Source organism: Lontra canadensis, unplaced genomic scaffold, assembly GCF_010015895.1.
Source record: "Lontra canadensis isolate GAN:19392208 unplaced genomic scaffold, GSC_riverotter_1.0 scaffold68, whole genome shotgun sequence".
Lineage (NCBI taxonomy): Eukaryota > Metazoa > Chordata > Mammalia > Carnivora > Mustelidae > Lontra > Lontra canadensis.
The window spans coordinates 1013054-1040316 of record NW_022631062.1 but is presented as its reverse complement, the minus strand read 5'-3'; the positions used below and the strand labels follow the sequence as shown (position 1 = coordinate 1040316).

Here is a 27263-nt window from a genome sequence, read left to right as displayed (position 1 = left end):
AGCCTCAGTGCTGTTGTTTGTTCTTCCAACCTTTTATCTGTGGTGCTCTGGACTTTCATCTACCTTCTCTGTGCCTGCCTTTCCAGTAGCCTAATGCCCATGCGTCCTCCTACAACCTCAGCATCCATACCATTTCTTCTAGAAAGCCTCTTTTCAACTACCTAAGTCCAACCTGTCCTTCATGCTCAGTCTATAATCTCTATTGTGACTGGCAGCTTCCCGGTCTCTTTCCCTCCTAGACTAGTTCAAGGAGGCCAGAGATTGGGCTTATCTCATTCTCCACTGTACCTGCAATATCTGACAGTAGGTCAGGCCAATAAACATTTATCAAATGAATAGAAAAACTTATGATATCAATCTTTATTCATAGAATCTGTAATAAAACAAAGTTGGGTATGAACAATTGAACTAAAATAATAAATTATTATCTGGTAATAGTTGTGATTTTTTTAAATGCATAAAGTTTTCCCCCAAACATTATCTCATCTGACTCCTTATGCATTTCTCAGAATGGAAGATGGCTGGAATTTTGTTTACCATTTTTCTTATTTAGGGGGAAGAACAAAGTTATTTTGCTGCCAGACATGACTTAGATCAACACTACCTTTCCAGATAGATAAAACCTAAGATGGAGTAGAATGTAGGTCATCATTTAAAGAATGAAGATAAAGACACTCAATCTGTAATACTTTGTTGAATGTATTTTTAAAGATTTATTATTTATTTGAGGGGGGGAGAACAGAAAGAGAGAGAGAAAGTGCGCTCACATTGAATTTATTTTTAACGTAACTGCCCCCCTTTTCTATTTCAGGGTAAGTCTAATTTATCTTTGAAGTCTCGGGTTTTTATGCATTTCCTGTCTTTACAGGAGCTTAATAAATGTTTAATGTTGAGTTAGTGGATTCACTCACATATAGATACATATCAAGCATTCTTTGTGCATTTGTCACTGTGCTAGGCACCGAGTAGAGGAGAATTAAAAGGAGAATTTTTAATTTACCAGCATCTAACCTCCAACCTTTCTAGCCCACCTCCTTCTATTTTACCACTATTCCAGGGTCAATATCCCATGTTAAAAAACTTTATTTTCCATGCCCAGTTCTGAACAGGAATGTATGGTGGCATCAAACATACCCAAATAAGATCCACTGGCCTGAGACAACTTTCTACTCAATGTCTGCAGTGTTTAGTAAATAAAACCAATGTACCCAAATGATACTCATTGTGAATATTGGACACACCTGAATTACCAGTAAGTTCCAGTTGGTAAAGTACTATCAGATTCCCTTCAGGGTTATAGCCCATAACTCCTTCCAACCATTGAGTTTGTTGTTGATTTTCCTCTAAAATTCTCCTTTTGAGCCTCATCTTCCAGCTTCATCAAAAATCTAAGAAAGGCTTTTAAGGCATAGGATTCTCCCAGATTATGAGGCAATGGACAAAAAAATTTTCACAAAGCCTAGGAAGCCCAACTAAAGCACCTACTACTAATGATAATCTTCATATTTCTTTGGAGCGTCCTTTATATGTGAGAGGTCAGTCTACAGAGGAGAAAAAAAAGTAACTCTAGGCTTCATAATAGAGGTGATGTTTGGATTGGGTCTTGAAAGATGAGTAGGTATTCAATGAATTAAAAAGCAAATTTCATATAGGGAACTCTCGATGTCCAGAAAGAAAATGGCTAGATTGGGGGATAGCAAAAGATGAGTATACCTAGAGGAAGTAAAAAGGGGGGGGGTGTTCATAGAAGATGGGGTTAGAGAATGAAGTTAGGGTCAGAGTATTAAGGAGAATATTACAGCATTTAAGTCCAACCATAGGTAACAGGAAGGCTACAAGGTTTTTAAACAGAGAAGGTGTATAATTAAATGTGGTTTCTAAGAAGATAACTCAAGATACATTTCAAATGATATACTAGAAAAAGGGGAAACCAAGGTCCCATGACAATCACCCACAAGAGAGAAACAGTGAAGGTTTAGGCTTAGGCAGTGACAATGGGATTAGAAAGCAGAAACCAGATTAACAAAATAAATCTAAAGCCAAATTGCATTAGAAAAAATATAGAGGGTACAAGAGAAAGCACAGTGTTTGACTCAAGTTTCCTGGTTAGGCAGCTGATCAGATGGTGATTTTATTTACCCAAAGAGGAGATATAAAGGAAAGAAGATGCTGAGGGAGGAAGATAACAAGAGTTCAGCTTTGGGCACGTTTTTGAGATGACTGTTACAAATCCACACAGAGCTATCTAACCTGTAGTTAAAAATGTTAATTTGAAGCCAAGAAGAGATGTTGGGCTAGAAATGTAAGAATGAGAGTCATGAGAATGTAATAGTATCAACTAAGATCACTCAGTGCCAAAGTGCAGAAAGAATAGAGAAGAGTAATAGGATGAAACTTGCATGCATACGGACATTGAGGGAGTGGGGGGGAAGAGAAGGACTCAATAAGGAGTACTGAGAAGCAGTCATCAGAAAGTCTGGAAAAGAACCAGGGAAAGGTGTAGTCACTAAGGTTAAAGGAAGAGAGAGTTTTGTGAATTAGGAAATCAACCACGCCAAGTGCAGCAGGAATGTTGTATAGAAAGAGATGAGGAAATAGACCATTGGATTTTGTCACTGGGACATTTTTTACCTTAGCAAGGGCAAAATTTCTCTAGAATAGGGAGACAAAAGCTTAGATTGTGTCTGGTTGTTGAGTGAATGAGATTTCAGAAAGTGGAGAAAAGAGTATGTAGACTTTTCATTTAAAAGACTAATGCCGGGCATCTGGGTGCCTCGATTAAGCCTCTGCCTTCAGCTCAGGTCATGATCCCAGGGTCCCCCATGAGCCCTGCATCAGCTCTCTGCTCAGCAGGAAGCCTGCTTCTCCCTCTCTCTCTCTGCCTGCCTTCCTCTCTGCCTACTTGTGATCTCTGTCTGTCAAATAAATAAATAAAATCTTAAAAAAAAAAAAGTCTAATGCCAGGGAGGAAAAGGGAGATCAGATATAGTCTTACAGAGTTTGAGGGAAGGGAGGATTTTGTTTTGTCCTCTTTTTTATATTAAGATGAGAAGAATGCATTTGTGAAATAAGGGAAAGGTGGATTGAGAGTGCAAGAAATATAGACGATAACTGATGAAGCAGATTTCTGGAAAGGACAGAAGGGAGCAATGTCATGAGGATAGATGGAGAGATTACTCGTGCACTCAAGGAGAAATATCACTTCCTTACTTCAATAGTAAGTTTTACAGGTGGAAAGGAAGGAAGTCAGGGTAGGTTCATATTTAACGGCTTCTGTTTTCTTGGGCTCCATCATCTCCCACAGAGGAGTTGCTGCCCCTAGCATGGGCTGTTCCTTGGTATAGTCACCATTAAGCTGGAAAAGAGCAGCGGATACTTGGTTTTGTCTTCTTCTTTTTAGAGATAGAGAGAGAGAATGGAACATAGGGGCAGAGAATCTGAAGACACAGGGATTGATCTCACAACGCTAAGATCATGACCTGAGCTGAAATCAAGAGTCAGATGCTTAACTGACTTAGCCACCGAAGCATCCCATGATGATTTGTCGTGATGGTCCTCTTTACTATCAGGGAAGTCCACCTAGACATTCAGAAAGATTTGTAAAATTTAAATGCATCATAAAACAGTATTTTCTACTAAAAATACACTTATCGATAGGCTTACTGGGTAGAGAGATTTTTTAAAAAACATTTTAAACCTAAGACCCAGAATATGAAGCCAGAAGGGATTATTTGTCCCTCAGAAAAAAAGATGAGGGAAGTAAAGGTGCTCAGTGTCCAAGATAGCCATCATTTGACTTCTTGGCCAACCCTTTATTCCTTGCTGCGTTTATCCATATATTTCACACCATTTTTCATTGTAGGGGCCCAGAAAGAGTTAATAATAATAATAATATTAATTTACATTATTTGAGTCCTTACCATGTGTCAAGCATTCTTCTAAACACTTTGCATATTCATTCACTGAACACTTCTAATACCTTATACATTTTATTATTATCCCTATTTTACAGAGGAGGAAACTGAGAAAAGAGAACACAGTGGTCTTTCATAGTCCTATGGCTAGAAAGTGTGTAGAGCTAGCTTTCAAGCCCAGGTTGTATGCTATGAGTCCACCCTTTTACCACTAGTAAGACAGTAAAGGCCTAGAAGATTTGTGTTGTTGTACACCAAGTTCATGAGTCAGACCTGCATCCATTTTTTTTAAAAGATTTTATTTATTTATTTATTTGACAGACAGAGATCACAAGTAGGCAGGCAGGCAGGCAGAGAGAGAGGGGGAAGCAGGCTCCCTGCTGAGCAGACAGCCCGATGTGGGGCTCGATCCCAGGACTCTGGGATCATGACCTGAGCTGAAGGCAGAGGCCTTAACCCCCTGGGCCACCCAGGCGCCCCCTGCATCCATTTCTTAATTACACAGCCACGCTGGGGGCTGTGAGTCTGGAGGCTTGCAAGAGGCTTTGAAGCATTTTCCTCAGAATCTGTTTATTATTCAACTTTATATCTTCCAATTCGAGCACATTATTAATCCTTCATAAATATTTGATGAATGATTAAATGAATGAGCAAAGCTGATTTTCCAATCACCCAATGGCTTTCTGCTTGGAATATACTGGAACTAGCTTATGGATCATGGGGGTGGGGAGACAGCTAGTGGCTGAAGAAAGAAGAAGAGATACAGTGACTGGTTGTTCACAGGTTACACATTCTGTGATTTTTGTCTCTGACTAATGGCATTTTGTAGTCATTTTTTACATCTTCTTTCAGTACAAATTCGTGATGTATTTAAATATATCCCAGAAAAATGCTGACGATGACATACCAAAAGCATCTGGCATTTTCTCTAGTCTGATAGCCTCCTTCCTAGTGCAGTTTACTATCTGGGCTCCAGGAATGTTTTCCTTTAATAATCTCAATCATTTGGACATAGTGGGAACAAATGCTAAGTCTGGGACCTGAAGTCTGCCATTCGATTCCCTTTATGATAACTTCCAAGATACATGAAGAGCCCAAGCTTGCAAAGATAACAGGGGAGGGAAGATTTATGTGCTGCTTCCTGGAATAGTGTTCTTTAAGAACAAAGGACACCATTCTCTGAAACAACATATGTGGTCTTTTCTTAAGCAGAAGAAGCAGGGGCTGCTTATGTACAAAGTCAAATTTACTTTGTAGCAAGGTAAAAATTAATCACAAAGTATTTGGAAGAAAGACTTAGGATGGGCCTAACTTCTAGGTTCTTTGGAAACTTATTGAAAGCAATAACAGGACAGTCACTCTCCTTTCAAAATGGGCCATCTTGATGAACAGGTGAAATAAGACATATAAAGCAAGTCTGGGCAACACAAGTCAATTCTTTGATGTATAAACATGCCGCTGTGTATGGAATTATGTCATGGACACTAGGAGTTCTGAGTACGGGAGCTGACGATGGCTAAAGTGTAAGGAAGAGGTAGAACTTTAACTACAGGTGGGGTTTACAGTGATAAGTCCCTCATGATGTGTCAGGCCACACGTTCAGTGTGTTGTGCGCAGGATCTCATTTATTCCCTACAAAACTGACAAGTACTAAGTCACCAATTCCCTATTGGATCTGGATCCAGAAGCTGATGGTCAGAATCCTTCCAGCTGGCACTGCTGGGAGAGGCAGGGCAGCCGGTCAGATTCAGGCTCTCTCGTGCTGGAGCCCGCATCCTTACCCACTGCACTGTTCCTAATGGTAGCCAAGGCAGACTACCAGTGTCTGTGCCTGCAAATGAACAGTGCATCTGACCTGAAGGGAACTTTTGAGGAGGAATGCATGAACTCAGGGTAATCCCCAGAGAGAAGACTCTCATAGTGAGATTCTTGCCTTTTAACTTGAGGGACTTTCTACCTCCATTACCTGAGAGTTTGGGAATGGGGCCATTTCTCATCAAAGGATTCTTTTGTACAACACTGCTCTATTGTGTTTGGCACAACACACAAAATTAGAACCTATTAGAAGCTTCAACAAATCTTGTCTCTAGAGTGAAAGATTAGGAGTACAAACCCTACTGTATTTCTTTAGCAAAGCATCAGGACTCTCATGTCTTCGAATTATAACTCTGCCAAGGTCCCAAAAGTGATGTTCCTGCTTGTTGTCATGAGCTCACAGGAAGTGATCATGTCTAATGGGAGAATAACACCCTCCACTTCAAGCGTGAACTCAATGGTGGTAAATGAGAGGAGACCACTTAGTTTCTTCATTCTTAGAGGGACAGCTGTACTCAGCTTGAGATCAGAGATCCTATCACAGTGAGATGGAGGTGGAAATATAGGATATTTCCAGACGTGGGACAGTTTCTCCACAACTTTAAAAAATCTCAAACAATGCAAAATTTGGAGGTCTTCCAATTTTAGGGAAATAATAAAAAGAGCAATAATGCAGGTCCAACCTTCGATTGCTGATTACGCTTTGGCTAATCATATGTATTTTTTATGAAATGGAGCCATATCTTCCCTGTCCTCTGTATATAAAGAAATACATCAACTTTTCTACAAAAAATCCTTCTTCTTTCCCTTTCTCCTGTCACATGCATGATTTACTGCCTCTGCTATATTCCCTTAAAATGTTAGTGTTATTATCACATTATATTATAGTTAGTCTAATTTATGTCTTTGTGCCATGACAGACTGTGAATTTATTGAATGCAAAGATTGAGTACATTTTGGTATTCCCCAGTGCCTTATAGGTACCACTGTAAGCACCCAGACCATATCCTAAATCCCTTATCACTTCAATGCACCATCTGACTTCCAAATGTCAACACTTGCATTTCTTTGCTTAAGGGCTTTTTCCGACCTAAGCCACTTTGCCCACCCCTGTGGCAGACCAGACGTGAAGATGAATTAATGCCCTCTGAGAATACTTTCATTCAATGACGGATGGGAGTTGACGTAAGATACCCCAGCTTCTTCCTCCCCTGGGTAGCATAGTTCAGAAAACTGTGCCTGCCAGAGTTGCTTGTGGGATAAAGCTTCATTTTTCCTCAAAGAATAATGGACTTGCTAAACAACCTTTTCTTAGCTTCCTTCCCTACCCTGTCTCTCTTCCCCACTTCCCAAATGGCGTATCATTCACCTCTTTAATAAACTACTTTCAACCGAGTCCTTGACTTCAGGGTAATCCAAACTAAGTAAACACCCAATATAAGAAGTCAGATAAATGGCCTTCTAATTAAACTGAATTACAAAAATACATAGTGTAGCTCGAGGTAAGAGACCTGGAAGCACTATACTACATAAGTGCTAGGGGCCTATTAGTCAAATATGAGCACACGTAAACACCACAAACATCATGATTTCAGGGTTTCCCTCTGCAGTAGTGAAGCAGCTGGCCTAGTTGTTAGTAGAGAGGAGTGCATGTCAGGAACTCTGGCTTCTATTTTTAGATCTCTTGCTGACATAGAAAACCTCTGTTTCCTAACAGTACAATGGTGACCTTCCTACCCTCAGAGAAATGGTGCAGAATGCCTAATGAGAAAACAGTCCCTTATTTGTGGAAGCCACAGAGGAGCAGTGGAGGGAAATGAGAACTTAGGTACTATATATTGGCAGACATGGTGCTCTAAGATCTCTTTTGGCAGCAAAACAGCAAGAGCTGGGTTGCCCAGCAGTGCAGTGGCCTTGAACAGAATTTAGTTCTCTAAGCTTCCAAAGCCTGGTTCTGAGTCTAACACTTCTAAAGGGTAATCATTTTTTTTTCTTCAAAAAAAAAACAAACAAAAACCTTTGCATTAACAGGTAATTTTTTAATAAATTTAAATCACGACTCTCATGCAGATACAAAATGAATACATGTTAAAGATTTTATTTAACTCATTAATCAATGAGGGAACCAGAGAGATGGCATAGCCAGTTCAAAAGAAAATCCAAAGAACAGACACATTTATAGATCAAGAATATTGAAATGAATGTGCCAAAGGAGGCAAAACTAGTCTCTTTCCACAGTGGGGGAGGGCAGTCACTGGAACTTCTACAGGACAGAACATGACAGAATTTACACACCTCTAAGCAAAAGATACATTGCTATCAGTTATAAAATATACAGAATTGTAAAAAAAGCTCCCATATAATCAGAATCAGATAACATGGAAGGGTGTACTATTTGACAATGCATAGTTTCCATTGAATCACATTTCCCCCCCTACATTCATGATTCTCCAACAAAGAGGAGATTTTATATATATATATATATTTTTTTTTTCTAGAGCCTATTTATACTGTTAAAATCCAGGACTTTTTCTCTTTTCTCAACACTGTGGGTAGGGATGAGCATATAAAATGTAGGGCAGAGATATGGTGCTTGAGAAAAGTACATCTGGTTGTTAAAGAAAAGAAAAAAAAATCTCAAGGTTTAAGACGAATCCTTTCTTGATAGGGGAAGGAGATGCTAGGAAAAAAGATATCAGTGGCATTTCATACACACAATCACATTCAGTCCCTCCAATGGACCTGAGAGTTCGGTGAAGATATTTCTTTCATAGATGAGGAGCCCAGAGTGATTCAACAGCTTACAGAGGGTCACATAAATAGTACATAGCAGAGCCAGGATTTAAATCCAGTTCTTCTAGCTCTGGAGCTTATGATCTGCCCCCCCCCCCAACAGTTATTTCATGCTGCACTGGTGAGAGAGAACGTTAGGAGGAAGTAAAAACAGTCAAGTAGTTTCCCTACCCCCACCTCAAACAAGGCAGTTCAGTAGTAGTTCCAGAGGGCCATGTTGTAAGGCTACTCATGGGTGACTGTCATGTTGTCATAATTTTCTCATTCTGCTGAGTGCTCTGGGAAGATAGCAAACAGAATTCACCTTTGATTTCGCGAGAGTGAGATGAGACAATTGATTTTTTTTTAAAGATTTTATTTATTTATTTGACAGAGAGAAAGATCACAAGTAGGCAGAGAGGCAGGCAGAGAGAGGAGGAAGCAGGCTCCCCGCTGAGCGGAGAGCCCGATGTGGGGCTCGATCCCAAGACCCTGGGATCATGACCTGAGCCGAAGGCAGAGGCTTTAACCCACTGAGCCACCCAGGCACCCCGAGACAATTGATTGAAATGAACAACCATTTGAATGAACTACTCTTTGAAGCTGAAGGGATGGAGGCCAATTGATTTAAATGTTAAAATGCTGCATATTGAAAGTTACTCTGAAATGAAATGGAAATGCATGGATTTCTTGGAATGTCATTGGCATTTCCTACACAAAATGCTTATATTTTGATAAGTAATATTCATTGAGCATTTACTGAATGTCTACTATATGCATAGTCCTATACTAAATGCTTTGGAAAACATTACAGTGAATCAGATCTGAACCATAACCCTTCTAGAGTATATTAGAAATGATTAGACACAAATGAAAACATGACCATAATACAACATGATAAGAGTTGTGGGGATATGGAAAGATGATACTCAAGTGGGGAGAATCATGGAAAAACTCACTGAGTAGGTATCATTTGAACTAGACTTTGAAGCATGACAAGATCTGATCATGGAAACACATATGTGTATGTGGGTAGAGTGCACCTACCCATTCCATTATTATAAACCTAAATTCAGTGTAGTTTCTTCTCCAAACATTATTAATGCAAAACAAATCTATTTTCAATTTGTCAGGACCTAACAAGTTGTTGAACTTGCTATTCATTTTGCAAAGTAGTAAAGGATCCAATTAACATGAGAGAAAGTTGTCTTTAATTTTATTTTTGTTACTTCCTAAAATCAATGGAAATATCGTTTGGGTTCATGAGAAATTCTCAGGTCTCTTCATTTCAAAACTAATTCCAAATGGCATTTAAAATTGTCTTCTTCTAAGACTAAATAGGTCTTTATTTATTATCGATCTTAATCCCAAGATAGCAAGAATCTCATGTGTTTTTTTTAAGCAATTCTCCTTCTGATGACATTTTATGATAGCATAAACATACGTAGATTACATTTACAAATTACTCCCAACATGAGGGTCTATATCTAGTCTCTGAGATCTTTTTTTAAAAGATTCTATTTATTTATTTGACAGAGAGAGAGACAGCAAGAGAGGGAACACAAGCAGGGGGAGTGGGTGAGGGAGAAGCAGGCTTCCCGCTGAGCAGGGAGCCCAACGCTGGGCTGGATCTCAAGACACTGGGATCATGCCCTAAGCAGGAGGCAGATGCTTAACAACTGAGCCACCCAGGCATCCCTAGTCTCTGAGATCTTTAAAATAGTAAATGAACTTTGTCACTGGCTAAATCTCCCAGAACAAAATCTGTTCACTTTAAGGTCACTGTGATCTTACAATGAATAAAAAAGCAGCAGTTCACTTTTATTAGAAAGAGGCTTTAAAAAAATGCCCTATGTGTGATGCACACACTTTTTGTTCCATCTGACATTTTTTGCAGGATGACCCAAGGGCTTTTCAGCAAATTGTTTCTGACTTGTCCGTAATGACTGATTTTCTTATATTTAGTCCCACAACTCACCAACTAATAGTAAATGATAATTAGTAGAAGGCCAAACATATACCCGGCACATAATGGGTACTCAATAAATGTTTGTTGGTTTAATGAATGACTGAAGACTTACAATATGGTAATGCCCAGAATTCAGTAAATGCCTACAAAGAATCACCAAATTTAATTTCTTAAACCCAAAAAAGGGGTATATGTTTCATGAGAGTTCCTATGAGAAAGTCACAGGACCAAAATATTTTAATATGACCCTAACATATATTTGGCTAAGCAGAATAACCTGAGGCTCATCTCATTATTATATAACATGTAATCCTTGTTGAAAAACCTTTCCATTCATCCTCCCATTTTTATCTTCTTTTTATAATCCAGTGATTCTCAACCAGGGGTGATTTTTTTTCTCCCAGGGGACATTTGGCAATGTCTAGACACATTTTTGGTTGTTACAATAGGGACCATGAAAGTTGGGGGGCTACTGGCATCTAATGAGTAGAAACCAAGCCTACTGTTTGACATCCTACAATGCAGAGGACAAGCTCCCACAACACTGAATGATCTGGCTAAAATGCTAATAATCCCAAGGTTGAGAAACCTTATTTTAATAAAGAAGCTTAAAAAGAAAAAAAAAGAAGCTAGCAGCAATGATCTCAAACCCATAGTGCTATGTGGTTGTCCAAATAAAAAGAATGTTTATGCAAAACTTCTGGAAGGAAGAAATTTTAAAAGGTGTTGGGTCCTGCTAAAAAGTTCCATAGAGCTGAGAGAAAAACAGAGTTTACAGAGAGAAGAGAAAGAAAATTGGATGAGATGGGCATTATTTCAGTCAAGATTAGCACAGAAAATGTTGGGAGAGCTAAGTTGTAGTCTCAACATCTCAGTTTATTTTATATTAAAATGGGTTTAATGATACACCTCCTGCTTAGGCATATTTTGACAAGCCAGTGAACCGGTAATAATGATACTGATACTACTAGTATTACTATGAATGAACTACAATTTATTGAGCAACCATTATGTGCCTTCCATATATTACTATTAATTTGTAACATCAAGGCAAGCATCATTATTCCCATTCTATAGAAGACGTAACAGACTCAGAGAGTTTTTGTACTGTTTAAAGTTCACAGGTGGAAATGAGCAGAACTAGTGGCAAAAACAAGACAGACCATAGTCACCATAGTTCAAAATTATCTGAGTAGTATGACCCAAAGTCCAGGTTTTTTCAGGACATTCCTGATTTATGCCTGGTGTTTCTGCGTAATTGTCAATAGCACCCACTTTCTTTCTTAAAAGTAATCATCCTATATGAGATAATGGTCCCTGTCTTATCCCTTATCTTTAAATCATAGAGAAATCCACAGCATGGAAAAAAAAATAGAAACTTGCTGACGTTCTCAAAGCCCTCTGACATGGATCTGAGCTATTTGGATGGATATCTGTCCTTTCACTCATCCTTGTGTGAGAGCACTTAACAAATGGTAGTCATTAGGCGGAAGGACTCAGAGAATCTGCCATTTGGTTCTCTATATTTAAGCTATCCTAGGTGCTAATTAATTGCTTTATCAGGTAATTTCATCATTTTATCAACATGGCTGGCCCAAAGCAAATGGTTTGCTGGACTATCTCATAAGCTGTGAGAATCAGTAGATGGCCAACTTCTTTACTTCCATAAATATTTTGCCCTTTGCACAGACCTGGATGCCAGCAACCAAACTAAATGAAGTAGAACTGGTAAAACCATTTTGACCATGTGTTGAACAGAAGGACCAATGGTATATAATTCATTCATGATGAATTATCAAGGAGATTAAAATAATGTAATGGGTTACTTAGTTTATGTGGTCATTTATAATTACAATAATGACATTTAAAAAAACCTCCTTTCTCTCCCATTAGATACCTGAAATCACCCCTCACAAAGGGACTACCACCATGAAAAGCCATTCCTGCCCCTTGCAATCCTCCCATCCTCCAAGCCTCTCTCTCTCACGGGCATCAAAGCACCATGCAACACAGGAAGCCATCATAAGAAACACTACTTCTCCCTGTTCAAATAGCAAGGCTCTGACCCTTAACTATATATCTTCTTGCTTCCTCTGTGTGCTTTATTTTCCCCTTTTATCTCTTGAGCCAATGGGAAGAATCTTTGTGCTAGACAAAAACTTCTTATTCCAAAGGAAATTTAATTTCTGTATAAATCAAGCACATATATTTAATATTGCATTCCCATCCAAGGGTCTTACACTAAAGCAACCATGGTACTTAATGACACATTAAATTATTTACTAGTAATAAAACACAAAATGAAAATGCCATTCTTGCCTATTTGTGACAAGAGGAAAAAAATAATATTTTCATCTTGGAACTCAAAGAATGCCCTCTGCTCTTAAATCTTTCTCCTTAAAATGATGTTGGAAAATAACATTCTTGAGGCAAAACTAATGAATAGTGATTACTTGTTCTGGGGTTACCCAAGATCTCCTTTTCTTTCCCAATGCTTTTTTAAATCTTTGCTACAGCCCTTGTTTAATTTTTTTTCCAACTTTATTGAGATATAATCAACATATAACATTGTGTAGGTTTAAAGTGTATAATGTGTTGATTTATACATATATATATTACAAAGTGATTACCACTATAGAATTAATATTGCAAGATGATTACCATGTAGTGCTAGCTAACACCTCCATCACATCACATAACTACAATTTCTTTTTCGTGGTGAGAACATTTAAGAGCTACTCACATAGCAGCTTCCAAATATCTAACATAGTATTATTAACTATAGTCTCCATGCTGCACATTATATGCCAAGAACTTATTCATCTTATAACTGGAAGTTTGTATCTTTTGCAACATCTCCCCATTTATCTCACCTACAGCCCCATCACTCTACTCTGTTTCTTTGAATTTGTTTTTGCTTTTTTTTAGTTTCCACAAATAAGTGATATCACACAATATTTGTCTCTGCTGCTTATTTTTAAATAGAATCCATTGTGAAGCTTTTTTAAAAATAATATTTAGTCTTAGAAAGCTATGGTCAAAAAAGATATATATATATATATATATGTGAATTTATATTAATATAGTCACTATGAATAATAGATAAAATTTCATTATCATGGTAGGAGTTATAAAAGTTGGTTTCAGGTTTTAAAGGTGCGAGATAGTGAACATATTAAATATAATGACTGAGTCAAATATACTAAGTGTTTGTTGTTCACATTATCTGGCCTAGCCCCATTTTTCTTCCATATTGCCTCCTAGCTCTTGTAATAACATAGCAGTGTAACTTAAATTCAGTGGTTTTCACCCACAATGGCATAGCTGGCTAAAAGGACATCATTTTTCATCCACCCTTGCTGCCAAAGTAGGCTTTTCTTATGTCCCAAATCACAGTATCAAACTGATTATAGATAATCCTACAGACAGTCCCTACTCCTCCGTGTTCATGGCCAGTCCTCACTCACAGGTGTGGAAAAACCATAGAATTCCACAACAATTTCTATTGTTCACCAACCTCCTACTCTGAGCCCAGAGTAGGGCCCAGCAAACTTGGTCCATGGGCCAAATCTAAACCACCTGTTCTGTAAAGTTTTGCTGGAACACAGCCACACATATTTGTTTACATAATCTCTATAGATACTTTGACTACAAAGACAGAATTGAGTAGGTGTGACAGAGACTTTGTGGCTCACAAAGTTTAAAATATCAACTATCTGCCCCTTTACAAAAAAACTGTTTCTGACACATCATCCAGAGCACTGAGTTTTAAGAGAACTCATCCAGGAATTAATACATTTATCAAATCTGATTACAAGCAGAGTTTTTCACTTGCATCCCTGAGTTATGTCTCTAGACCACAGGATCATTACATAAATTCAGTCTTAGACAACTAACTGAGAAAGATTAAGCTGATCTCTACTGATTCTTTGTTCTTTCTCCATTACCTCTCCATCCCAGGCACTTACCCTGCAGCCCCCAATAAAACATACCCTCATTGGCAGGAGCATAGAGTTTTATTATAACCCTATGATTGCTTTTAGTCATAGTTTTATTATTATCATAATAATAAATAATATTGTTCAACAAGAATTTGTTAACTGAATTAATAAAAGAAAAATGTGGATCAGCATTTTCCAGACTATGTTGCACAGAATGCTTGTCATCTTTGAAATGTGCTTCATTAAAAGGATGGTCTATTTAAAAAAACAAAAAATCTCCTATGGTCAAATAAATCTGGAGAACAACAATACACCCTATGTTCTCCTTCAGGAGCACCATAATTCACAAGAACATATTAAAGTTTTGGGGAGGAGGAGGTTGATGTTAACAAAATGGCAGGGTAGGCAGCTCCAAGCTCTTGTTCCCTCACAGAAATATCAAAAAGTAAATAGAAACTGTCAGAACTAACTTTGTCAGAGTTAACTCTAGAAAACAGTCAAAAGTTTGCTGTAACCAAGACACTGCTGAATTAGGAAAAAGCCAACTTCCAATGGTAGGAAAGTTTTGTGGTGTTTTTTTCACTCACTCTTGCCTCATTCCCTCTCCAACAGTGGTTTGGGGTTTGAATTAGTGGCAACCTGTATTCTCAGTGTGGAACACTGGTCCTTGGTTCTGGAGGGGGGCAGAATAAAAAATATTCACAAATTATTTTGTCTGCCTATTCTAACCAATGTGTGCTACCAGAAGGACAAATGCAAGGTACTTGTATTAGTTTGCTAGGGTTGTCACAATAAAATATCACAGACTGGGTGGCTAAAAGAACAGAAATTTACTTTCTCTCAGTTCTAGAGGCTGTAAGTCTAAGATCCAGGTGTCAGCAGGATTGGTGTCTCCTGAGGTCTATCTCCCTGGCTTGCTAATAGCCACCTTCTCACTCTGTCCTCACATGGTCTTCCCTCTGTGCACACATATCCCTAGCATCTCTTTTCTCCTCTTTTCATAAGGACACCATTTGTATCAGATTAGGGTCTACACTGATGACCTCATGCAACCTTAATTACCTCTTTAAAGATCTTCTTTCCAAATACAGTTACATTCTGAGGTACTGGGGTTAGTATTTCAACATTTGAATGTGGGAGGGAGGGCAACACAATTCAACTCCAAATAGTGCTTATCTCTGTTCCACCTAACTTGGAACTCAGGATGGAAAAACAGCTGCAGAAAACACTAAAAACTTCCAGATGCCTGGGGGAAAAGATTATAGTAGAAATATACAATAGGCCATCTAAGGCCTGAGAGCTAAAGCTGAGGAAATTTTCTCAGGGAAATTAGGAAATTCAAATCAGCCGTGTATGCAGGGGAATGTTGAAAGCCACGTGCATTTTCAGGGCAAGATGCATCCTCAGAAAAGACCTGAGCAGATCCTAAGATTTCACATTGGGCTGATCTGTAGGTTCACTTCAAGATTGGCTAGGTATTGAAGGAATACCCAGCACGGAGACAATCTGCATACTGGGGAGGTATGTTTCATTTGTTTGTTTGGATGGTTGGCTGATTTGTTAACTCTTGATATTCACGGAAATCTCTGTCAAAACCTCACTGAACACAAGCTAAGGAACAGAGATTACAATGGCCACAAGTGAGAAGGTATATAGTCTTTGCAAAAAGAGCTTGGGAAACAGATGAGATACTGTATCCTTCAACAATCAAATCATCCAGCAAACTCTGGGGAAGGGAGAAAATCTGATTTCAAGAGTTATCACATTATAAGATTCAAATGTCCAATTACCAACAAAAATTACAAAGCATACAAAGTAACAGCAAAGTATGGTTCATTCAAAGGAAAAAAATAAATTAACAGAAATGATCACTGAGGAGGTCCAGGTATTACTAAACAAAGCCTTTAAAATAACTGTCTTAAATATGCTTAAATGTCTAAAGGAAAACAAAAACAAAGAATGAAAGGAAATCAGAAAAAGTGATGCATGAGTAAAATGAGACTATCAATAAAGAGATAGAAAATATAAAGAAGAACCACACAGAAATTCTGGAGCTGAAAATTATTGTAACAGGAATGAAGAATTCACTAGAGGGGTTCAATAATAGATTTAAGCAGGAAAGAGAAAGAATCAGTAAACTGGAAGATGGGGCAATTGAATTACTGAGTCTGAGGGGCATAAAGGAAAAAGAATGAAGAAAACTAAACAGAATGCTCTGCCCAACAATAAAATACACATTTGACTCAAGTTTACCAATGGGATTCTACCAAATGGACCACCGTATACATTCTGTGAGTTCAAGAAGGAGAAGAGAGAAAGGAAGAGGTGGGAAGAATATTTGAATATTTGAATAGTGTATTTAAATAAATAATGGCTCCCCAAACTTGATGAAAACATGAATCTACAAATCCAAAAACCTCAATGAACTCCAAGTAGGAAAACTAGGAAAACCCAAAGAGACCCATACTTCTGAGAACATTTATAATCAAACTGTTGAAAGCCAAAGACAATGAGAGGAATTTTAAAACAGCAATAGAAAAACAACTCATTATTTAAATGAGATTCCTCAATAAGATATTAGCTTATTTTTCAGTGAAACCTTGGAGGCCAGAAGGCAATGGAATGATATATTTTAAGTACTGGAAGAAGAAAAAAGTTAACTGGGAGCTTGGGAGCGGATATCCAGCAAAACTGCCTTTCACTAATAAAGAAGAAATAAAGACATTTTCAGATGAACAAAAGCAGCACAAGTTCATTACATCCAGACCGACCCTTACAAGAGATGATAAAGGGAGTCCTTCAGGTTGAAATGAAAGGGCACCAGACAGTAACTCAAAACCTAATGAAAAAATAAAAATTTCTGGTAAAGGTAAATACATGGGTAAATATAAAACACTATTATGGTAGTTTTGGTTTGTAACTCCACTTTTTATCTCCTCCAGGATTTAAGAGATAAATGGATTTAAAAGTTGTTAATCTATGCTATTGGACACACAATGAATAAAGATGTAATTTGTGACAACAGCACACAAAGGGGGGAGGATGCCTCTGTATAGTTGTGGAGTTTCTGTATGTTACTGAAGTTAAGTTGGTATTAATTCATACTAAATTATTATAAATTTAGGGTGTTAAATATCATCCCCATGGTAACCACAAAGAAAATATATAAGTATACAAAAAAGAAATAAAAGAGAATTAAAATGATTCACTGCAAAAAATTGAACTAAACACAAAGGAGGGTAGTAATAGAGGAAATGAGGGACAGAAAAGCTGTAGATATGTATGGATCAAATACCAAGGGGCAGATGTAAGTCATTCCTTACCAGTAATTACTTTTACTGTAAATGGACTAAACTCCTCAATCAAAAGACATAGACTGTAAGACTGGATAAAACAAAATATGACACAACTACATGCTATCTACAAGAGACTCACTTTAGATCCAAAGACACAAGTAGACTGACAGTGAAAAGATGGAAAAAGATATTCCATGCAAATAGTAACCAAAAGAGAACTGAGATGGTGAAACTAACATCAGACAAAATATGCTATAAGGAAAAATTTCTTAAAAGAGACAAAGATTGACATTATATATTGATAAAAGTGTCAAATAATCAGGGTGATAAAACAATTCTAAAAGTAAATGCACCAAATAATGGAGCCCCCAAAATACATGAAGAAAACCTTGACAGAAATGATAGGATAAATAATACTTCTGTAATAATAATTGGAGACTTTAATACACCATTTTCAATAATGGATAGAGCATCTATACAGAGATCAGTAAGGAAATAGAGGATGTGAACAACAGTATAAATCAACTAGACCTAACAAACATATATAGAGAGCTCCACCTAGCAACAGTAGAGTCCTTCCTTCCTTCCTTCCTTCCTTCCTTCCTTCCTTTTCTTTGTTCCTTCCCTCCTCCCTCCCTTTTTTCCTTCTTCCCTTCCTTTCTTTTCTTTCTTCCTTTTCTCTCTCTCTCTCTTTCTTTCTTCCTCTTTCTTTGTCTTCCTTCCTCTCAACTTCAGTTAGCCAACACATAATACATCATTAGTTTCAGATGTAATATTCAACAATTCATCAGTTGTGTAAAACACCCAATGCTCATTGCATCTCGTGGCCTCCATAATGTCCATCACCCAGCTACCCTATCCCCCAGCCATCTCCCCTTCAGCAACCTTCAGTTTGTTTCCCGTAGTTAAGAGTCTCCAATGGTTTATCTCCCTCTCTGATTTCTTCCCATCAGTTTTCCCTCCCTTCCCTTTCGGTCATCGGCACTTTTCCTTATGTTCCACATGAGTGAAACCACATGAAAATTCCCATTCTTCTCAAGCACACACAGAACATTCTCCAAGATAAACCTTATATTGAACCACAAAATAAATCTTAGTGAATTTTAAAAGATTAAAATCATAAAAATTGTCTCTTCTAACCATAGTGCAATGAAGCTAAAAAACAATAATAAAAGGAAAACCAGAAAATTCACAAATATTTCAAAATTAACACACTCTTAAACAACCAATGGGTCAAAGAAGAAATCACAAAGGAAATTAGAAATGAATGAAAACAAAAGCACAACATACCAAAACTTATGGGATGCAGTGAATACAGGGCTCAGAGGGAAATTTATAATGTAAATGCCTGCTTTAAAAAAGAAGAAAGATCTTAAATCAATAACCTAATCTTGTATCTTGAGGAACTAGGAAAAGAAGAGCAAGATAAACCCAAAGCTCTCCAACAAAGTAAATTATAGAGTGGAGAAAAAAATAAGGAAGTAATTAGAGAACCAAGAAGACAAAAGTTGGTTCTTTTAAAAGATCAACAAAAATTACAGATCTTAGGAAGACTGACAAAGAAAAAAGAGAGAAGACTCCAATAGCTAAAAACAGAAATAAAAGTGGGGGGCATTACTACTAACCTTGCAGAAATAAAAAAGACTTATCAGAGAAGATTATAAACAAATTAGATAACCTAGATAAAATGGACAAATACCTAGAAACACAAAAATTACCTAAACTGACTTAAGATGAAATAGAAAATCTCAACAGACTATAACAAGTAAAGAGACCAAATGAGTAATCAAAGTAATCAAAAATTTCCTTTTGAATTGAGAATATATTTGCAAATGGTATGTCTAATAAGGGATTAATATCTAAAATATATTTTAGATACTTTATACAACTCAACACCGTAAAAACAACCCAATTAAAAATTGGGTAGAGGACCTGCATAGACATTCTTCCAAAGAAGACATCCAGATGGCCAACAGATACATGAAAAGGTGCTCAACACTACTCATCATCAGGGAAATGGAAATCAAAACTACAATGAAATACTACCTTATACCTGTGAGAATGGCTAAAATCAAAAATACAAGAAATAATAAGTGTTGGTGAAGATGGAGGGGGAGGAACCCTCATACACTGTTGGTGGGAATTACAAACTGGTACAGCCACTGTGTAAAACAATATGGGGATTCCCCCACAAACTTAAAAATAGAATTACCATAAAATCCAATAATTCCACTACTGGGTATTTATGCAAAGAAAATGAAAACATTATTTTTTTTAATTTCTTTTCAGCGTAACAGTATTCATTGTTTTGCACCACACCCAGTGCTCCATGCAATACGTGCCCTCTCTAATACCCACCACCTGGCTTCCCCAACCTCCCACCCCCCGCCCCTTCAAAACCCTCAGGTTCTTTTTCAGAGTCCATAATCTCTCATGGTACACCTCCCCTTCCAATTTCCCTCAACTCCCTTCTCCTCTCCATCTCCCCATGTCCTCCATGTTTTTTGTTATGCTCCACAAATAAGTGAAACCATATGATAATTGACTCTCTCTGCTTGACTAATTTCACTCAGCATCATCTCTTCCAGTCCTGTCCATGTTGCTACAAAAGTTGGGTGTTCATCCTTCCCAATGGAGGCATAATACTCCATAGTGTATATGGGCCACATCTTCCTTATCCGTTCATCCATTGAGGGGCATCTTGGTTCCTTCCACAGTTTGGCGACCATGGCCATTGCTGCTATGAACATTGGGGTACAGATGGCCCTTCTTTTCACTACATCTGTATCTTTGGGGTAAATACCCAGTAGTGCAATTGCAGGGTCATAGGGAAGCTCTATTTTTAATTTACTGCCTATGTTCTCCTCTAGGATTCTGATAGATTCCTGTCTCACGTTGAGGTCTTTTATCCATTTCGAGTTTATCTTTGTGTACGGTGTAAGAGAATGGTCGAGTTTCATTCTTCTACATATAGCTGTCCAATTTTCCCAGCACCATTTATTGAAGAGACTGTCTTTTTTCCACTGTATATTTTTTCCTGCTTTGTCGAAGATTATTTGACCATAGAGTTGAGGGTCCATATCTGGGCTCTCTATTCTGTTCCACTGGTCTGTGTCTGTTTTTATGCCAGTACCATGCTGTCTTGGTGATCACAGCTTTGTAGTAAAGCTTGAAATCAGGTAACGTGATGCTGCCAGTTTTATTTTTGTTTTTCAACAGTTCCTTAGCAATTCGGGGTCTCTTCTGATTCCATACAAATTTTAGGATTATTTCCTCCAGCTCTTTGAAAAATACCAGTGGGATTTTGATCGGAATGGCATTAAAAGTATAGATTGCTCTAGGCAGTATAGACATTTTAACAATGTTTATTCTTCCAATCCAAGAGCATGGAATGGTCTTCCATCTTTTTGTGTCTTCTTCAATTTCTTTCATGAGTGTTCTGTAGTTCCTCGAGTACAGATCCTTTACCTCTTTGGTTAGTTTATTCCCAGGTATCTCATGGTTCTTGGTGTAAATGGATCTTATATATAAGATCTTACTAACTTATAGTAAATGGAATCGATTCTCTAATTTCCCTTTCTGTATTTTCATTGTTAGTGTATAAGAAAGCCACTGATTTCTGTACATTGATTTTGTATCCTGCCACGTTACTGAATTGCTGTATGAATTCTAGTAGTTTGGGGGTGGAGTCTTTTGGGTTTTCCATATAAAGAATCACGTCATCTGCGAAGAGAGAGAGTTTAACTTCTTCATTGCCAATTTGGATACCTTTTATTTCTCTTTGTTGTCTGATTGCTGTTGCTAGGACTTCTAATACTATGTTGAACAAGAGTGGTGAGAGTGGGCATCCTTGTCGTGTTCCTGATCTCAACGGGAAGGCTGTGAGCTTTGAAAACATTAGTTTGAAAAGATATATGCACTCTATGTTTATGGCAGCATTATTTACAATAGCCAAGATATAGAAGCAATGTTAGAGTCCATCAATAGAGGAACAGATAAGGAAGATATGGTACACACACACACATGCACACACAAAAATATCATGCAGCTATTAAAAAAGGATGAGACTGTGCAATCTGTGACAACATGGATGGCCCTAGAGGATATTATACTAAGTGAAATAAGTCAGACTGAAAAAGACAAATCCTACATGATTTCACTCATATGTGGAATCTAAAAAAAAAAAAATCAATAAACAAAAAGCAGAATAAGCCCTGTAAACATAGAGAACAAACTAATAGTTGTCAAAGGGTGTGGGAGTTAGGCAAAATGGGTAAAGGGCAGGGAAGATACAGACTTCCAGTTATGAAATGAATAAATCACAGAAATAAATAGTACAGCATAATGCATATATATTCAATGATATTATAAATAACAATGTATGCAGATAGATGGTAGCTATACTTGTGGTGAGCACAGCATAGTGTTTAAACTTGTCAAATCACTATTGTGTGTTCCTGCAACAAAAAGGACATTGTGTGTCACCTACACTTGAATAACAAAAGAGAATAAGGCAAAAAATAAAGGAAGAGAGAGTGAGCAACAAAGAAAGGGAAAGAGAGGGGTGCCTGGGTGGCTCAGTGGGTTAAGCCTCTGCCTTTGGCTCAGGTTATGATCTCAGGGTCCTGGGATCGAGTCCCACATCAGGATCTCTGCTCAGTGGGGAGCCTGCTCCCCCACCCCCCGCTCCGCCTGACTCTCTGCCTACTTGTGACCTCTGTCTGTCAAATAAATAAATAAAATCTTAAGAGAAAAAAGAAAGGGAAAGTGGGAGGGAGAGAGGGAAAATGGGAGAGAGGAGACAAGGTTTGGAAAAGAAGGAAGGGGATAAACAGTGATGTGAGAGATTAGATGTTTATATAATTCTTTTTCCTATCCATTTCTCATCCAATTCACTTTGGAATATCATAACTTTGCTGATAAAACCAATTACATGAGGTTAACTAGTGTTAACTATTTCTACAGTTTATAGAACACATTCATTCACTGATGATCACGTCTAAGAATGTGTCCTTGTTAATTATAACACCTTAGCAGATTACTGGGTTAAGGTACATGTCTCAAATGAATAAATAAAACCTTAAAAAAATACAGATGAAAGGTTGTGCTGGCACCTATCAGGATAACAAAAGGGTAAAGAGTTCTAACATTTAACTCGAAAGACTTGCAGGCCAAGTCCTAGTCAGTTCTCTCATGAAGATAATTCCATTGACCTCAGACATTTCACCCTTGCAGTTAAGAAAAGTGTCCCGAAAGTTAGGCAATTTCTGCCTCTTACAACCTCTGTGACCTTGGGAAAATTAATTACTACTTTTGTGTCTTACCTTCCTCACCTATACAGCGGGGGACATGGTAACATCTAACTACTGAAGAATGGATAAGACACTCACTGGCACACAGTAAGGTTTTAATGTGTGTCAGTTCTTAATATATGCATGAGCTAATCCCTCATCAAAAAACTGCCTTTTCTTCTTTCCAAGATTTTATATCCAAATGCAAATGAAACTTGAGACAATGCCCAAGATTGAAGATTTCAGATATAAAGGATCAAATTATCCCAGAAATATACAAGCCAGGGGAAAGCACCATGGTTGGCAGGTCAGGAGGGAGAGAGGCTATCTTGTAATGAATGCAGAACATGGTTGAAAGTTTAGGTTTTTTGGAATCCAAATGATGAGGCATGGAGTGTCAGCTTTTTAAATTACCGTGGCAAGACTCTAAGCAAGTTACTTAACCTGTCTCACCATCAGTTTCCTCATCTGAAACACGTACTGGTGCAGTAAAACAATTCCTCTTTTGTGAGGACTAAACTAGATACTTTTAAAAATGTGCCTAATACAGTGTGTCAGTAGGTGGTAGGTTAAAAAATATCTTGAGTTCCAGCAACATACTCACACTTCCATTTACTGGGTGGGATAAAAATAAATATACCATGATATGATCCAGCCTCCTAAATGCTTGCAAACTAATTGGGGAGGCCAGACACATGGATAATGTGCAGTAGAAGACAATTTATGTTTGATTTTCAAATTCCTCATTTTAAGATGACATTTCTCTTTTTCTTGTTTCTTTATCCAATCATCATTCATTGTCTTACCTATCTCACATATAAAAATTCATGAAACTTTTCCATCCTGAGTTGGGCTATTTAAAATGAAATATTTTATTGCAAAGAAAAAAAGCAAACATACATGATTTCTCATGGCTTGCTTCTACCTTGTCTAAATTTATTTCTTATTAGCAGAAAAATATATTTGTCATAGAATTTTATGGCCAGGGAAGAGACTCATTTTTGTTTTGTTTTGAGTATCTAAAAGAGAAAAACAAATCAAACAGAGTAGGAAGTGACCCTGGAGAGGAGGTCATCTTGACAGATGCTGAAATAAGAGGGGAAGGGAGGAACTAAAAGGTTTGGAATATCTCAAAGATGTAGGCTGAAAAATGTTTTGGTAATGGGATGGGATGTGACTCTATACTTATAAACATTAAAAAAATAAACACAACTGTTTTTCTCACTAAAAAAAGAGAGAAATATTAGTTATGTTAAAGAAAAAAGCTTAACATATCCCTTTTACTGAACGTTCTTGCTTGGAGACTTAAATTAGCTGTTCAGCCTCTGTTTCCTTTCCTCAAAGGCAAAGGCTGGAGAACCCAGCAACTTGTAGGGTTTAAAAACATGGTGCTCAAGTGCCACCACAGCTGTGTTTTACTACCAGCCCCAGGGAGAGACCTCAACCTAAACTCCTCCTCACTTATATCCTAGTGGCTTGTTGGGTACAGAGCTAACTGGAGTGTAGACTGCACTAGGTTGCTGAGACCGTGTTGAGTGAAGAGAAACAATTTTCCACTGGGGAAAACAGCAAGTGAATAGATGGTTCTTGGCCATGTGTTCGTATCCCAGAAAGCATTAGGGGGTAACTACATGAAGGCAAAAAGTATACTCCCCAGAACAGAACTAGAAATCATTAGACAACAATATCTATCATTGAAGGGCAAAGGTTCTTCGGCCATACCCCCTGAACATACCTGTAGTCCTTTAAACGCAGACACTAAGCAGAAAAGAGCCTGATTAGTGCTTGGGTGGGAGACCAAGAGCAAGAGAAAAAGAATTAGCCCCTGAGTCTCTGGAGAAAAAAAGTGTGTTCTCTATTGAAAGCACATTGAGAATTAATAACGCTTGCTTTACAATATGAGCATTGACATTTCTGAGTTTCTTAAAGTCAGCTCATTTTCTTTGGTTTTATATTTTGAAACACCATTTTTCATTGGGGGTCAGAGGATATAATGAATGGGGTAAATTAAAAGGTATCAAGAGAATCAATGAGACCCACAGATTTAAAGGGTGTCATGCAAAAAGAAGTGGATATTTCTGGCTCACGCACAGTGCAAAATGCAGTTCCATTTGAACTCATGACCTGAGCTGTTTCATCACCGTGGGGCACCCACTGTTGATGTCTACAATGTTGATGAGCTTCAGGTGGAAGAAAGCCACCCACCCAAAAGGCTATTTTGATAGCAACTACTGACAGTGAATTCAGTTTAGTAGTCTCCAGCTTATATTTTCTAAACCCCAAACTCAGCTGCTAAGTTATCATATTTGAAATACTAGTGGGAATGTTATCACTCTGAACCTCTGGGTAAAACGTTTTTGCTCTTTGTTGTTTTTGTTTTTGTTTTGCAATCTCACTGTCATTTTCATTTAGTTTACATTTCTAGTCATTTGCACAGATGTTGATGGAGCTGTATTTTTGCTTCAATGTCTATTGCAACATTCTTATTGCATTCCGCAGGTCCTCCAGTAAACGTTACTTGCAATATTTTTATCAACAGTTTTGGATCGGTCACAGAAACCACCATGGTAAGTGCTACGATGCCACTGGCAAGAGAAAAACATGACTTGATTATGCTATGAACACAACCTGTCAAATTTTCTATTTATTGTTCAACTTGCAGGGCCTCCTGTAAATGTTACCTGCAACATATTTATCAACAGCTTTGGGTCAATAGCAGAAACTACAATGGTGAGTGGGACTGAGCATTGAAGCCCTCGTGTGAACGAATGGGATATGGGATCGAAGAAGCACTGTTTTATATTGTGGGACACTTACTGGATGCCAATTTCCAAGTTCATTTACCTCTAGAAAGCGATTATTTATAAACTTTCACTTTAGAAAGTCATTAGTCAAATGTTCATTACTTCAAAGTCAATAATATCTTATCCCCATGCCTGAGAAATTTTGAAAACACTTGCTGTGTGGTTGGATTTAGGTCAGTAATAAGCATAGTGTAACATTAAGGATATTTTAATATTCGTATCTCTAATGTTTCAGAAATATATATTTCATAGTTTAGGAGATATATTTTATAGCCAGTCTTTTTCATATAATGGAAGTTTTAACACAGTCAAGCCTTAGATATGCTACACTTAAGATATATGCTGAAGGTGCTGACCTTGTAATAAACACACACACACACACACACACACACACACACACACACACACACACACTTGTTGGCAAAAGATAGTGGTCCCAAATCCATAGTAATTACATCACATGCATGGCTCCCTCCACCAAAAAAACCCAGTAAACATAAAATTAATTAGAAGCTCATCATAATGTATGTGCAAACATGTTTCATGTAAATGAAACAGATTTTAGATACTATAAAATCCACCAATATTCTTTAAAAATGTCTTAGTGATGGTGTTGCTTGAGACACAGCCCATTAGATCAATAGCCTTATAGTGCTAGGCAATAGTGTGGAGACTGAATTTGGATGAAATTTCTTCTTGCTCCTCATAGGATTTATTTTAAGTCCTAAATCAATTTGCTGGTTCTAATATTCATGACTATGTAAGGTATACAGCCATATTATTGAATGAAGTAAAAATAAAATATAGTTGAGCTTGACTAAGTACTATGGTGGCTGATGTCCTAGAAACACTCAAGTGAAATAATGAGCATAATACCATTGAGAAGTAAAAAATAGTGTTCCCTTGTCTTTATAAATTTTCTCTTTTAGGCTATTAGGATTGTGTTTAACAAATGACTGTACTTTTTGGTGTCCTCGATGCTAGAAAAAGTAATTTACCTTTTACCATTCCTTTTCACTGGCAAAATTAGACATAATGGAACTCTACTACCCATTTTAATATTACTGACACAGCATTGTCCAGAAATGAGACTTCTGGTGCTCTGACAGGATGTAGTGCTTTAAGAATTTTACTCAAATAAGATAGTTCTGATAGGGTTATTAAGTGGCTCCCAAGAAAAAGTAAACAAAAAAAGACTAATCCAACTCTGGGCTTGGCATTCAGTTTCTGTCTCTCCCCTCTTGGTTTTATCCTGAGAACAGAGGGGCAAATCTTCCAGTAGCCCAAATCACTGTCACCAGCTTTACACGATGGCATTCAATGACGATATTTGCACGACCTAATGCTGATTGCATTAATTAGAATCCTAAGTTGCTTTGATCAAATCTCCTCATTGCATTTACCCTCAATCAAAAATGTAAATGTGCACCTTTTCAATGTTTATTAATGTGAGAAAAAGCT

The 27263-nt window shown here is 37.6% G+C and overlaps 1 protein-coding gene across 2 annotated transcripts in view; it reads left to right on the top strand.

Moving 5' to 3' along the window:
• GLRA2 (glycine receptor alpha 2) overlaps positions 1-27263 on the top strand; it is a 177026-nt gene that overhangs the window by 16273 nt on the left and 133490 nt on the right. Inside the window, exon 3 of one of the 2 annotated variants that reach the window (XM_032880155.1) lies at positions 25661-25728. In XM_032880155.1, coding sequence (XP_032736046.1) covers positions 25661-25728 — 68 coding nt within the window. Of the gene's footprint in view, positions 1-25497; positions 25566-25660; positions 25729-27263 lie in introns of both variants that reach the window. The other variant, XM_032880154.1, reaches the window with a different exon arrangement.